The 15,315-nt window shown below is 43.7% G+C and overlaps 1 protein-coding gene across 2 annotated transcripts in view; it reads right to left on the reverse strand.

Annotated features, from left to right (window-relative positions):
* The window catches only part of slc1a7a (solute carrier family 1 member 7a), an 88,452-nt gene that overhangs the window by 18,394 nt on the left and 54,743 nt on the right, over positions 1–15,315 (reverse strand). For both annotated transcript variants that reach the window (XM_059984330.1, XM_059984331.1), the window contains one exon: positions 1,463–1,696. In XM_059984330.1, the coding sequence (XP_059840313.1) occupies positions 1,463–1,696 (234 nt within the window). The remainder of the gene's footprint in view (positions 1–1,462; positions 1,697–15,315) is intronic.

Consider the following 15,315-nt stretch of genomic DNA (forward strand, 5'->3'; position numbering starts at 1 on the left):
TTTACACCCTCCTCACTTCAAAAGGGCAACAATAATATCAGTGCGCAAGAAGAGCAGTGTGAACTGCCTTAACAACTATCGTCCAGTCATGCTCACATCTACAGTGATGAAATGCTTTGAGAGGTTGGTTATGGCAAGAATCAACTCCTGCCTCAGCAAGGACCTAGAGACATTGTAACTTGCCTATCACCACAGTAGGTATTCAGCAGACACAATCTCAAAGTCTCTTCATGCACACACAGACCACCTGGACAATACAAACACCTATGTCGGAATGCTGTTCATTGACTATAGCTCAGCATTTAACACCATCATTCCTACAGTCCTGATTGATAAGCTACAGAACCTGGGCCTCTGAACCTACCTCTGCAATTGGATCCTCAGCTTCCTAACTGGATGACCACAATCTGTGCAGATTGGTAATAACATCTCCTCACTGTTGATCAATACTGACACACCTCAGGGATGTGTGCTTAGCTCACTGCTCTACTCTCTCTATACCCATGACTGTGTGGCTAGGCATAGCTCAAATACCAAACTTGCTGATTGTTGGCAGAATCTCAGATGGAGATGAGAGAGTGTACAGGAGCGAGATATACCAGCTAATTGAGTGGTGGTACAGCAACAAATTTGCACTCAACATCAAGTAAGACTAAAGAACTGATTGTAGACTTCAGAAAGGATAAGACAAGGGAACACAAACCAATCCTCAATGAGGGATCAGAAGTGGAGAGTGAGCAGCTTCAAGTTCCTGGTCATCAAGAACTCTGAGGATCTAACCTGGTCCCAACATATCAATGCAGCTAGAAAGAAGGCAAGACAGTGGCTATATTTCATAAGGATTTTGAGGAGATCTGGTTTGTCATCAAAAACACTCGAAAACTTCTGCAGATGTACTGTGGAGAGCATTCTGACATGCTGCATCACCACCTCACCGTCTGGTATGAGGGAGGGTGGGGTCTACTGCACAGGAGCAAAAGAAGCTACGGACCATTGTAAAATTAGTCAGCTCCACCATGGATAATATCCTCCATAGTATCCAAAACATCTTCAAGGAGTGGTACCTCAGAAAGGCATCATCCATTATTAAGGACCCCCAGCACCCAGGAGATGACCTCTTCGTATTACTACCATCAGGAAGGAGATACAGAAACCTGAAGGCACACACTCAGTGATTCAGAAACAGCATCGTCCCCTCTGCCATCCGATTCCTAAATGGATATTGAACCTGTGAACTCTACCTCACTTTTTAATTATTTCTGTTTTTGCACCACTCTTTTTAATTTAACTGTTAAACATACATATATACACTTACTGTAATTCTTTTTTTTCTATATTCATCATGTTTTGCTTTGTACCACTACTGCTGAGTTAGCAAATTTCATGATATTAAGCGTGACTCTGACTATAGAGCTGGTTCGTTGATAGATTATTGATAGCAATCAGATAACATGAAACATACCTTGACGAAGTAGCCAAAGCTATGAGTAAAGCTTGAAGAATTCCTCTAATATAAACAATTGGATTTTTCTTGGTGATAAGGAGGTACACCATGGGTAAAACAAGAAGCCCATGAACCACGAGACCACAAACAACTGTGATTGCATAGAAACCCAATTTCTTTCCAATGGCTGTAGGATCATCCATCTCCAATATTTTGCCGGCAATCAGGAATACAATGCCTAATGGGAAATAGCTAAAAGATAGACAGGTGTAATTAATGAAGCAAAACAAACATGGACACAAAAGCAAAATTAAAAGACTAGCTCATGATTTAAACAGTCTTTATGTAAAACCATGGGAATGACTGTAAGGATTAAAAAAGCTTTCAAAGATAAGAAAAAAATTGTCAATCATTGTGTCAGTAATTGATTGGGGGACAAGGATTGGATATTGTCTTAATTACTTTCGCGTCTTCAGAGTTTTAAGCAAATCTATGTTAAGTAACCTATGAACCTATTTTTGAAAAATATACTTTAAATAATTCAAAAGTTTAGAATTTTACTAAGATTATTGTTCTTGTTAGGTAACATAATTGGGAGAAATACAATGCATAATTCATACTGAGTTGGTGTTTTACTTTAAGAAGTTGGTTGGACATGATGACATTATTATGTAAAGAGATTTAGCACTTGGAGTTCAATAAAATGTGCTACAGGTTTCATTAAATATAAAACACCTCACTTAGTTTTATTTGCGAAAACCAACATTGGTGACCCCGATGCTCTAGAACAAGTCCAGAGTTATTGAACATGTTGGCCAACACAGTCACTTTGAAACTGCTGGAGTTTTGGGAACAAAATGCCTTAGCTTGGTTTGTACAAGTTGAGGCCCAACTCACTCTGTGAGGAATCACTGCTGAAGACACCACCAGACTTTTGGACTATCAGAGTTTAAGCACGCCAAATAGTTGCTCTCCTTGCCCAATCTCAGTGATCCTAGGCCTTCAGGTACCACATGCTGTCTCTCCTGGGAAACCACCATTCTTGTTTTATTTTTAAAGAACTCCATGCAGCAAGTGCCAGATAATATTCACATAGCCCTCACTAATACACCTGTGAGGGGCTACTGGGAACTTGCTAAAATGGCTGATAGTCTACACTCAGTTAGGCACCGGTGCATCATTCCTCCTCCTTTCACTACCTCAATAAGCCCAGTTAGCAAGGGCCCCAAAATAAGGATGTCCGTGTCTGCAAAACAAATGATGCCGGGCCTCTGCTTTTACCATGCTCGCTTTGGTAGGAATGCTAGGAAGTGCCATCCACCTTGCAGCTTTAATAGTGCCAGTGCATCAGGACGTCAGAGGTCTGTGAACAGCTGCCAGGGCCATCTCCGGTTATTACAGAGACCCTTTAGAGGCAATGCTTCTTGTGTGACACGGGTGCTCAAGTGTGTGTGCTGCCAGCTTCACCTATCGATGAGAAGACAGAGAGTAATGAAACCTCACTGGAGGCTACCAGAAGCAGTAGGATCCAGAGTATGGAATAGGATGGGTGACGGGTTTCCATGGGTGATGTTACACACGTGACTTTGTTCTGGCTAAAGCAGCTAGACCCCTGCTCAATGAAGATTTTCTGTGTGCCCAAGGACTGTTGGTCGATCTTAAGAACTGCCAGCTTGTGAATGTCAAGAAACTCGGGTCATTACCCTGCTCCCTCAGTTAGTTCTCCACTATGACTCCGTCAAACACACGCATTACTGCATGTGAGTTTACTCAACTGCTGGTCCAATTCCCAGACCTCACCAAGCCCACATTCTGCACTACAGTCACAAAACATGGGGTCAAGCTCCCCATTTCCAGAAATGGCCTGCCAGTCCATGCCTGTGCGCGTAGGCTGGACCCAGAAAAGCTGGCAACATGGAAAGACTCAGAATTGTATGCTGGTCAGATAGTCACTGGGCTTCACCTCCCTGTGTGGTCCCTAAGTCCGATGGTGATTGAACACCCATGTAGTGATTACCGATGCCTTAATAAGGCCACCACCCCCCAATCTACCTGGTCCCACACGTTTCAACATGTTTTGCTAAAAAATTGATTTTTTCAAAGCTGATCTAGTTAGGAGCCACTATCAGGTGCCTGTGTGCTTAGAGGACATTCCCAAGACAGCTGTGATAACCCCGTCTGGCCTTTTTGATTTCCTGCACATGCTGTTTGGACTGAAAAATACAACAAAGAATTTCCAATGGCTGATGAACTCTGCATTAAGAGACTGAGAATATCTTTTTGTTTACCTGGATGGCATACTTGCCCCCAATGTGTCCAAATCAGAACATGAGTCTCATCCCCACACACTTCTCGAGCAACTTCAGCCAACATGGGTTGATTATTAACCCTGCTCAATGTCAGTTCGGGTTGTCAGCCATTGACTTTCTCAGCCATCGCATCTCCACAGAGGCCCATCACATCTAAAGTGGCTGCTAATGTGGATTTCCCACCACCCTGGACTACTAAGAAATTACAGGACATTTAGGTATGGTGGACCTCTATCACTGTTTCATTCCACAAGCTGCCTAGCTTATGCCCCCCTGTACAGTGTGCTTGAAGGCAGTACCTCTAATCAAGTGCTTGACTGGTCAGCAGACATGACCAGGGCATTTGACTATACCAAATGAGCTCTTTCTAATTTGACCCTACTGGTGCACTCACTCCCCAATGCACCCATGGCCATAATGACTGACACTTCAGCCTGTGCATGAACAGTTGGTCAGAGGTGTGTGGCAGCCCCTCACCTTCTTCAGCCGGCAGCTCTGTCCCCCTGAAAGGAAGGACAGTACATTTGACTGCGAGCTTCTCGGTCTCTATCTGGCCATCTACCATTTTCATTTTCTTCTAGAGGGTTGCCATTTCACAGCGTTCTTTGATCACAAACCCCTTGTGCAGGTGATGGCCAAAATATCACACCCTTGGTTTGCACAGCAGCCATGCCACTGGGTGTACATACCTGAGTTCACAACGGATATGCAACATATCAAGGGGAAAGAAAATGCCTTGGCTGATTGCCTCTCACAGCCAGCCGTTGAGGCTGTACCCATGGGGTTGACTATGCTGGCATGGCAGCAAACCGAGTTACTGACCCAGAGGTCCAGGCTCACGGGCCTGCGGCTGGCTGACATTAACTTCAGGGGAGATGAGGTTCTCTGCTGTGTGATGTCTCAGCTGGTTGCCCTCACCCCATAGTGCCCGCAAATTGGAAACAGACTGGTTTCAGCTCCATACATGGCCTTTTACCTCAGGTCCAGAAGGCTTCACAGAAACTGGTTGCACTAAAGTTTGTTTGGCACAGCCTCATAAAGGATATGTGTGATTGGACTGCAGCTTGTATTGAGTGCCAGCGGGCAAAAGTTAACTGTCAAGTTCAAGCGCTATTGGCACCTTTTGAGATCCCAGTCAATGTGGACCTTGTTGGTCCTCATAACCCTTCCCGTGGTTTCACACACCTCCTTACCATAATGGGCGACATCTCCAGGTGGGCAGAAGTTGTCCCTCTTTGCATCGACGACGGACACAGACGTGGCTCAGTCATTCATCAGCTCCTGGGTTACTTGGATTGGCATCCCATCTGATATTTCCTCTGTCCGCTGTCCCCAATTCATTTCCAGTACATTGACATTAGGTCACATCACACCACGGTGTATCACCCACAGTCCAATGGCCTTTCCGAGTGGTTTCACCACTCCTTAAATGCTGCTCTGAGGGCTTCTCTGACTGATGAGTGTTGGCGTGATCATCTCCCATGGGACCTGCTGGGGCACAGAGCTGCTCCAAAAGAAGACATGCAGTCGTCTGTTGATATACTGGCAGACATTACAAGTGCCAGGTGATCTCATTCCTGACACCATGACCGTCTAGTTGGCCTCTCAAGAGCGTTCCATGCTCCTCAGTAATTTCAATTATTTTCACCTATTCCTACCTCCCATCATGGTGTATGGCATCCTAGGGTTCCTGTATCCTCCATTCCACCTCGTTTGTTTTCATCCACCATGATGCACAGCAACCTCCTCTTGGGCCCCCTTACGATGGACTGTTTCACATTCTTGAACAGGGAGAAGAGACTTTTATCATAGATAAGAAGGGTAAACTTTCAGCAGATCACCTTAAACTGGCCCACCAAAATTTGGAGCATTCCACTGCCATGGCCCTGCTGCCATGACATTACCATGAGCGTGTCATCACACCTCTGTACGAGCCAGAGACACCTGCTGTTCCTCCACCCATGGAACACAGAACCTGAGCTGGGTGGCTCGTCCAAGCTCAGGCTCACAATGCCAGTTTTAGTGAATTCTGGGGGCGGGGGGCATGGGGGGCCTGTGTTGGGTAACATAATTGGGAGAAATGTACATAATTCACAACCACTGCCATTGAGTTGAGGTTTCACTTTAAGAGGCTGGTCTGACATGATTATGTTTTACATAAGGATTCTTAGTGCACTTTTGTAATTAGGTTTTGGAGTTCAATGTTATGTGTAATGTTTGATGTTATGGGTTTCATTAAACATAAAATGCCTCACTTTGTTTTATTGGTGAAAACTTACATTCTGTTTCTTTAGTTTATTGAATAGAATAGTTCATTCACATATACACATTTGTCAATACATACATTGGTCAATTATTATTTTTTCAAATGCAATAAAACACCTTACATTATGCATAAAAATAATCATTACTTTTACAGTAGACTGGCCCAATGAATTTCTAAGTAACATAGGAATCTGTAATGTTTTGTAACTTCAAAAACTAATCGAAAGAAAAACATGGGTCTGGGATGCATAGTTTACTTTAGTGCGGTGCTCACGTATGACATAATGGCATATTGACGTACGCCATTCACGTACTTCTTACATATAACCTATAATGAATTATGTACAATATAGTGAATGTGACATCAAACAATATATTTATAATATTACTCAAATATTACTAAAATATTAAATACAGGACACTCCTCCCTGCTTAGCTATAAACTCCAATTCACTATAGAACACAAATACAGTATGCAACGTATTGTTCTCTAGTAATCTTAAATATACAGTGTACTATATAATATACAGTACTATATACAGTAAATATACAGTGTACTATATAATACAACTACTACATAGGCATCCACAGCACAGTAAATTTTCAATTGTCCCATTCTGGCCTGAAGATTTAATTGCTATGGAGTATTTCTTACTCTTGTGGGATAACATCTTTCCTGACAAGTGGAGTCAATCTGCTTGGCAGGTGAGACTTTAGGCTGTGAAACAATCTCAGGTTCTGGGGCCTCCTCTATGGTGGTTGTGGGAAGTGGTCCTGACAGCTCTGGACATCTTTTTACTCTAGCAACCTACTCTGCTCTGCTCAACAGATCAATGCATTTTCTCCAGAAGACATCAGACGCATTCTCCACTGTGTAGGAGAGTGGTCCAGTTCTGTTGTTAATCTCTCCAAGTACTCATTATTTATCACCTGCTTAGTCCCTCCCCAGGACTGCTTGTCCAGGAGTGAAACTTGTATAAGGAGTCCTTAATTCGTCTCAGCTGTCTGTCTTGCATACTCCTTCTGAGATTGGGTGTGAGGAGATGATCCAAGTGTGAGCACAAGAGATGATCCACGAACAGGATAACTGGTGAGTAGTTGGTTGTGGAGTGTACTGCAGGAAACCGGTGAATTTCTGATTCAGTGTCAGTGTAGTGTGTTCTGCTGACATTGATCAAAGTGCATTCTTTAGACTCTGGACAAACCTTTCCGCCAAGACATTTGTAACTGGGTGATACGGGATGTAATATGCCTTATTCCATTCATTTTCAAGAAACTGTTCTGTGGCAAACTGTAGTCCATTGTTACTGACTAGGTATTCTGGAACATTGTCCCTGAGGAGAGGCTGCTCAACCCATCAAGAGTGTGTGAGGCTGTAGTGAAGGCTACTGAGAACTCTTTTGGCCACTGTGTAACTGAATCCACTACGACCAATGAATTTGTGCCCATGAATGCACCTGCAAAATCCGCATGAATCCCGTCAGGGCTATTCCCTGAGAAGGAGAGTCGCTGTTCTTGGCATCTTCTGGACGTGTTGCCATTCCAAATAGTACATGGCGAGCTGCCCAATCTGCTGATCTATCCCAGGCCCCCAGACAAAGCCTTGAGGTAATGTTTTCATTTTACTATGACTAGATGATTGGCACATAGCTCTTCCAACACTTTAACCTTGTTATGCCTGCAGCCCCCTCCTTTGTGAGAATCGCACGATCACTATTGGTTTGGGTCAGGGGACCCAGGAAATAAGAGAGAGACGTGCGGAATGTCTCGTTCCTCCGGCGATAATAAAGCTACGGGACATGGCCATTGTCTCCGGAAGGCGAATTTGTGGATTGAAGACTGTACTACGTGGAAGCCCACAGGCAAAGTGGGCTGGTTGAGGGAGGGATTGCATCACCCCCAACCTGATTGACATCTGCGACCCTGCGAGTCAGGATAAAAGAGGGTCTGTGGGAACAGCCCTTCAGACGCAACAGAAGAAACGCTAGTGATCCTGTAATAGTGGGAAGCCATTTGAAGGAGGCCACGTGCATTCAGTTCCATTGCCTGGGACTGGTGGCTGGTACCATGGAAAACGGCTTTTAGCCAACAACGGGGAAACCAACTCCCCCGACTCAAAGGATTGGCATCATAAAAGACCTGGGCAAGTTTAACCCGTCTCTCTCTTAAATCCAAAATGCTGCAGCTAGAACGAACTAACAGTGACTGTTATATTTCCATCGGACAATACATTATCCCCTAGACAACAATAGAGCTATTTCTTATTGATTGTTATTATACCGCGCTTTTAGATTTAGTATTGACAACGTATATTATCTGTATGTTTGCATTAATCTTATTTTTGTGCCCCTTTTATCAATAAATACTTTCAAAAATAGTACCATCAGACTTCAACGGACCTCTCTATCTTTGCTGGCAAGTGACCCAGTTATGGGGTTCGTAACAAAGTGGGAGTTCTCGTCTCGGGATCTGACACCAAATTGGGAGGCCAGTGAATTGGGCTTGTGAGCCCAAAACTTGGATCTGGTTACGCGGGTAGCCAGACGGGAAACCAGCAAAGATGGACGTGGGTGAATTTTTGGAAAACCCGACTCTGGAGGCACTAGAGGCGGCCACCAAATCAGACTTGATAAGTTTGGTGAAGGGGTTAAACCTCGTAGAGGTGAGGTTGTCAATGAAAAAGCGGGACGTGCAAAGGGCAATAACTCAGTATTATATTGGGAAGAATGTGTTTACAGCTGAGGTATTGGAAAATATCCCTGTACAGGTACCAGCTAGTGGGACGGCTCAGTTAGAGTTGGAGAAATTAAAGTTGGAACATGCAATTCAGTTAAAGCAGCTGGAGGCAGCCGAGAAGGAGAATGAACGAGCCGAGAGAGAGAGGGAGTATGCGCTCCAGCTAAAGGAGTTAGAGGTGAAACGAGAGCATGAAATGCGGTTAAAACAGCTGGAAGCAGCTGAGAAAGAGAAACAGAGGAAACATGACTTGGAGCTGGAGAAGTTACGGCAAGAGCCATGAGTTCCGGGGTCAGACCGAGAGGAGCGGTTCAATGTTAGTCGAGAGTTGAGGTTAGTACCTCCGTTCGAGGAGACGGATGTTGATAGTTATTTCTTGCTTTTTGAAAAGGTGGCAGTGAATCAGAAGTGGCCCAGAGGTCAGTGGGTGGCGCTGTTACAAAGTGTGTTAAAAGGGAAGGCACAGCGGGCATATACGGCCTTGGCCGTGGAGGACGTAGAGTAGGAGAGTTATGACAACGTAAAGGCAGCCATTCTCCAGAGTTATGAGCTAGTACCTGAGGCATATAGACAAAAGTTTAGAAATTTAAAGAAAGGGTGGAATCAGACGTATACCAAGTTTGCCTATGAGAAGGGTGTGCTCTTGGACCGTTGGTGCACAGCAGAGATAGTGGAAGAGGATTATGGGCGTCTCAGGGAGTTAATTCTGATTGAGGAATTTAAAGGTTGTGTTTTGGAGGATATCCGGATGTATTTGAATGAGAAACCGAATAAGTCCATCTCAGAATTTGCTAGGTTCGCAGATGAAAATGCATTAACCCACAAGACAAAGTTTTCCTCGAATAAAAGTTCCCAGAGAGACTGTGGGAATGATCAAGAAAGTCCGCCGGCTGAGGCAGAGGTCCGGCCGGGAGCTAGTGGTAAGGTTGAGGGGGAAGGCCAGACGGCCAGAGATTTCCGGGCTTGACCAGTTTTAATTGTGGAAGGGGTGAGGGCATATTGCATCTCGGTGCTTTGCTCCAAGGAAAGAGACAGGAAAAGGGAAAGCAGCAGTCCCTATCAGATGTGCCGTGGTAATCAGTAAATCGACAAACGAGCCCCAGGTAGACAGAGTACGAGAAGGGTCTGAGACTTGTCTGTCACATGGAACTGTGTCTGTGAGGGAGGGAGACACACCAGTTCCCGTACGGATCTGGAGAGACACGGGGGCTGAGCTGTCGTTGATCAGCAGTAAGGTACTAGAGTTTGGTCACAAGACGAGAATGGTAGCTGTGAAGGGAATAAGTAAAGGGACAGAAATAGTGCCCTTACATAAGGTCATTATGGATTGTGAGCTGGTATCTGGACCAGTTGAAATAGGGGTGCGATCAGAATTCCCGAGAACCAACGCGGACGTCCTTCTGGGTAATGATTTAGCAGGTGGTAAGGTTTGGACAGCAATGACGATGACAAGCCGGCCGGTGAGTGCTGCGGCCCCGCCCCTAGATTCCAAGATCTATCCCGCATGCGCGGTCACTCACAGCATGTCGAGAGAGGCAGCTGAGAACGAGAGCAGTTTAAATCCGGCCAGTTTCGATTTGGCCAAGACGTTTCTACCGACCCTGTACCACAAGGGTTTAGAGGGTGGTAAAACAAAGAGTAGTAAAGTGAAAGAGGGTAAGGGAGAGGGGGTAGATCTTCCCTTAGTGAGGAGAAAAGTTCTAGAGGCAGAAAATAAAGATGAGGAACCGATAGAGCGGTTAAGAGGTCCAGAGGTGGAGAGGGATGATCTGTCTGGTTTGACAGAATTGTTTGAAGAAGTTGAAAATTCTAAAGGTGTTCCCAATAATGAAATGAAGGCAGTCTTAGATGAAAAGGAAGCCATTACCTTGAAGAAATCTGCTGGGTTGGCAGATGGGGTTGCTTCAGCCCGCGGGGTTGAGTTTACTCCGGAAGGGAGTTGCCCAGAGAGTAACTGGGAGGATCAGGGGAACTTAGAATTTGAAAAGGATACAGGTATTGAAAGCCTGGAAGAGGCCAATGTCCCATTTGAGTGTGTCCAAGATGGGGATGCACGTGGTACTGAACCTAGTAATGGAGCTCAGAAAAAGTCTGAGGTATTTGATTCAGTTGAATGAGACAGCCGTCCTTGTGGGTCAGATAGACTTGGTTCAGTGAAGAAAGGGTTAACCTTGGTAATAGTGGGAAGTGAGAGTTCCCAGGTGTTTGTGCTCGAAGGTGTGTTAAAAGTTAATGCAGAGCTCAAAAATGGGGAGATAAATATTATTATTGAAGGAAATGGGAAATATGTAGTTCCCAAATCGAATGAAGAAATCTTAAACCCTGCGGATCGCTTACAGATTAAGCTGGGAGATGACGGGGGGCCCCCCATGCGATTGTTATTCCAGAGTGTGGTGTGAAAAGGCAGAATTTGAAATGCTGCTTCAGCAAAGAGTTTGAACTGAAAACACATAGCCTGAAGGGTCCTGACGAGAGGGCTCGCCACCTGTGTAAAATTAAAGAGTTGGGTGGAAATTCAGAAGATGGTCTAAGTTTGGGACACGGTGTTGATAAAATAACCCCTATGAAAGAGTCGGGCGAGTGTTTACCTCACCAAAGTACCCAAGCTCCCCACGTGGGAACTAACTGGAAAAGAGGCGACGGTTAAGGGGGACACCATTTTTAAATAGCAAAACCGGTTGTACGGGATTTCGACAAAGCATGTGAATAATAAAGGCAACCCCATGGAAGCCTGCCTGTTAAGTTTGAAAACGACCAAAAGATTAGTATTTACAAAAACTTTTGTAGATGCACGTAAGCTAAGATCACAACTCCTTAGTTTTGTTGCTGAAGGGAGGAAATAAAAATAGGTGGTTATTAAATTGCAGTCTGATGCTATAAGACTTTAGTAAGGTACAAGATGTTAAGATATTAAAGGAAGTGACACTGTAATTGTTAACTGTTTGGATGCTGAATTGGATGTATCACTGTATTACTCTGTAGTGAAAAGGAAAAGCTTTTGTTTTGTGGTAGATTCCACAATCCTGTAAGACTCTGTACTACTTCGTTTTAACCACTGGTAAAAACGCATTGAAGAAATGGGGTGTTATGCCTGCAGCCCCCTCCTTTGTGAGAATCGCAAGATCACTATTGGGTTGGGTCAGGGGACCCAGGAAATGAGAGAGAAATGTGCGGAATGTCTTGTTCCCCCGGCGATATAAAGCTACGGGACAAGGCCATTGTCTCCGGAAGGTGAATTTGTGGATTGAAGACTGTACTACGTGGAAGCCCTCAGGCAAAGTGGGCTGGTTGAGGGAGGGATTGCATCACCCCCAACCTGATTGACATCTGCGACCCTGCGAGTCAGGATAAAAGAGGGTCTGTGGGAACAGCCCCTTAGATGCACCAGAAGAAACGCTAGCGATCCCGTAATAGCGGGAAGCCATTTGAAGGAGGCCACGTGCATTCAGTTCCGTTGCCTGGGACTGGCGGCTGGTACCACGGAAAATGGCTTTTAGCTAACAACGGGGAAACCAACTCCCCTGACTCAAAGGATTGGCATCATAAAAGACCTGGGCAAGTTTAAACCGTCTCTCTCTTAAACCCAAAACGCTGCAGCTTGAACGAACTAACAGTGACTGTTATATTTCCATCGGACAATACATTATCCCCTAGACAACGATAGAGGTATTTCTTATTGATTGTTATTATACCCGAGCTTTTAGATTTAGTATTGATGACGTATATTATCTGTATGTTTGTATTAATCTTATTTTTGTGCCCCTTTTATCAATAAATACTTTTAAAAATAGTACCATCAGACTTCAATGGACCTCTCTATCTTTGCTGGTAAGTGACCCAGTTACCGGGTTTGTACCAACCCTCAGTTTGGATCGTATAACAACACTCAGTCCTCATGTAAAGCAACCCCTATCAAGGGCAAGCTCATCCCAGTGCTGGTAAGAAATGGGGGAACTGGAGTTTCTGTTGCACATTCCAGACATTTTGGGTTGCCATGTGGACTTGACACAGTATGGGGTCTTTTCTGGTTTCCCTTTGGATTATTCCTGCCATAATAGGGAGACTTTTGATTTGCCTTAGGGAGAACACGTCAAGAGGTGTGTCCACTTTTGTACATATTTCATTTATTTCCTTTTCCAAGGGAAAAAGGGAAAATCCATCAGTATTTCCATGATTAGTTGTCCTCTTGAATTTATTTTGTAACTGTGTCCCCACAGAATCAGAGCCCATCTCGGCATTCGTGCTGCTGCTGTTAGTGGAACACCCTTCTGTCGATTGAAAATGGACACTAGTGGTTGATGATCAACAATAACAGTAAACTCTCTCCCATACAAATACTGGTTGAAAGTTTTTACACACGAAAGCAGTCTCAAGGCCTCTCTGTCAATCTGTGTGCAATTGTTCTCTGCAGTGGTAAGGGAACATGATGCAAAGATTTACTTCCATCACTCATAACATGCAACATGATTGCACCCATATTATAAGGCAAGATTCACTGGACGATGTGGATCATAACGTGTGAGTACAGTGTCTGCCATCACCATTTCCTTTGTCTTTTGGAAAGCCACCTCATACTGCTTAGTCCATTGCTATTTCTTCCAGATCTGTAGTAATGAGTTCAAGGGATGGAGCACTGTAGCCAGGTTTGGCAGGAACTGGTTATAGTAATTGACAAATCCTGAAAAGGACTAGAACTGTGACAGGCCATTTGGCCTTGAGGCATCCACTACTGCTTGAATTTTCTCTGCACACTTAGATAATTCTTGTGCGTAAAGGTGTGACCACAGTTAGTGAAGCTTGGCTTAAAGAATTCACACTTGTTGCATCATGCTCTGAGTCCATACTCTACTAATCTTTTTAAGACTAGCTTGAGATTTTGGAGATGTTCTTTGTCATCCAGTAAGAATGACGTCATTGAAGTAACACAGAGTGCCTGGGCAGCCTTGCAGCACCCGGTCCATAGCTTTCTGCCAGAGTGCAGATGCTGATGTTACTCCAAAAAATAAATCTAGTATAGCGATAAAGCCCTTTGTGAGTGCTTATAGTGAGAAACACTTTGGACCCTCCTTCCACCTCCATCTATAGGTAGACCTCAGGTAAGTCCACTTTGTTGGTGTATTTTCCTCCAGAAAGATTTACAAAGATATCCTCTATCCTGGTCATTGATCTACTTTCTGTTAATGGGTTGATGGTGACCTTAAAATCACCAACTATCCTGACAGACCCATTCTTCCTTGTATTGGCCATGGGCTCCAATCAACCTTGGAAAGAATTCCTCCAGCCTCCATGAGATCCAGCTCACTGGCTACATTATCTCAGATGGTAGAAAGAACCAGGCGGGCTCTGTAAAACTTAGGTGTGGCATTTTTATTTAACACTAGTTTACTCTTGATATCGTTGAGTTTTCCAATGCCATCCTTAAACTGCTGTGACATCACACAGTACCTTTCTTAATTCACTTTCAGTTGACTCTTCAGGGGATGTGGCATACAAATGGTGGATGGCGCTCCAATCAAGTTGTAGTTGTCTCAGCCAATCATAGCCCCAAAATGCTGGCCCTCCTGTTTTTAACACATACAAGCCCAATGTAGCTTGTTGGTTGTTGTATTTCACTGTTATGAATACAATTTCCACAGGAGTTACCTTTTCTCCATTATAAGTTCTTTGTTAGATATTTGCAGGCTTCAGTTCAGTATCTTTGAAATGCCACTCAAAATTATTTTGTGAAATGACTGAATTCCATATTAATTAATTTGCCATTCACCTCTGATGTAAGTCATATTGCTTATCTATTGTTAGTTCTCGCATTGTAAATCTCAGTCCTGCATCACTCTCATCATTATCTGATATTTCATCAACAGCATGCAGATTAGTGCTCTTTTGAAACTGAAACTTTAATTTTTATCATTTTCTCCTCTGTGCAGTCCATTTATTTTTGTCTGCCCAACATCCTCTTTGCATGCGTCTTACTTTATTGCATTTTCTGCAAGTTCTGTTTTTAAACCTGCATTGATCTGATGTATATGAGCTCCTGTCATAATAGTAACACTATTTTTTCGACCAGGCAGGTTTCTTCTTAGATGTTGCAATTTTGTTCACACTCACTTTCATTCCTGACTGTGGCTCAGTTGCATCTCTGGCTTCTGTTTCCATTGGTACAGCAATTTCAACTGCACTTCTAAATGTGAATTGTACTTCAGGTAAGAGTCATTTTTGAATGTTTTCTTGTAAGATTCCTCAAACTAAATGATCTCTCAATGCATCATTCAGCCCATCACTGAACTGACAATGCTCAATCTCTTCACTTCACCTACATAAGCTGAAATGGGCTCCTCTTTCTTTTGATTCTGTTTATGAAACCAAAATGTTCTGTAATCAATATTATTATCAGTTAATAATCATAACAAAATTATGTTATTTTTCTGAATATCTTGGTAATCCTTTTAGGTATGGAATGACAGAGACATTGATACACATTCATGATACACTGAATTTTAGTGTAGTAATATCAATAAAATAGTTGTAAGATGCATATTACCTTTAATGTTTTTCAACAAAATA

This window comes from Hypanus sabinus, chromosome 11 (assembly GCF_030144855.1).
Source record: "Hypanus sabinus isolate sHypSab1 chromosome 11, sHypSab1.hap1, whole genome shotgun sequence".
NCBI lineage: Eukaryota > Metazoa > Chordata > Chondrichthyes > Myliobatiformes > Dasyatidae > Hypanus > Hypanus sabinus.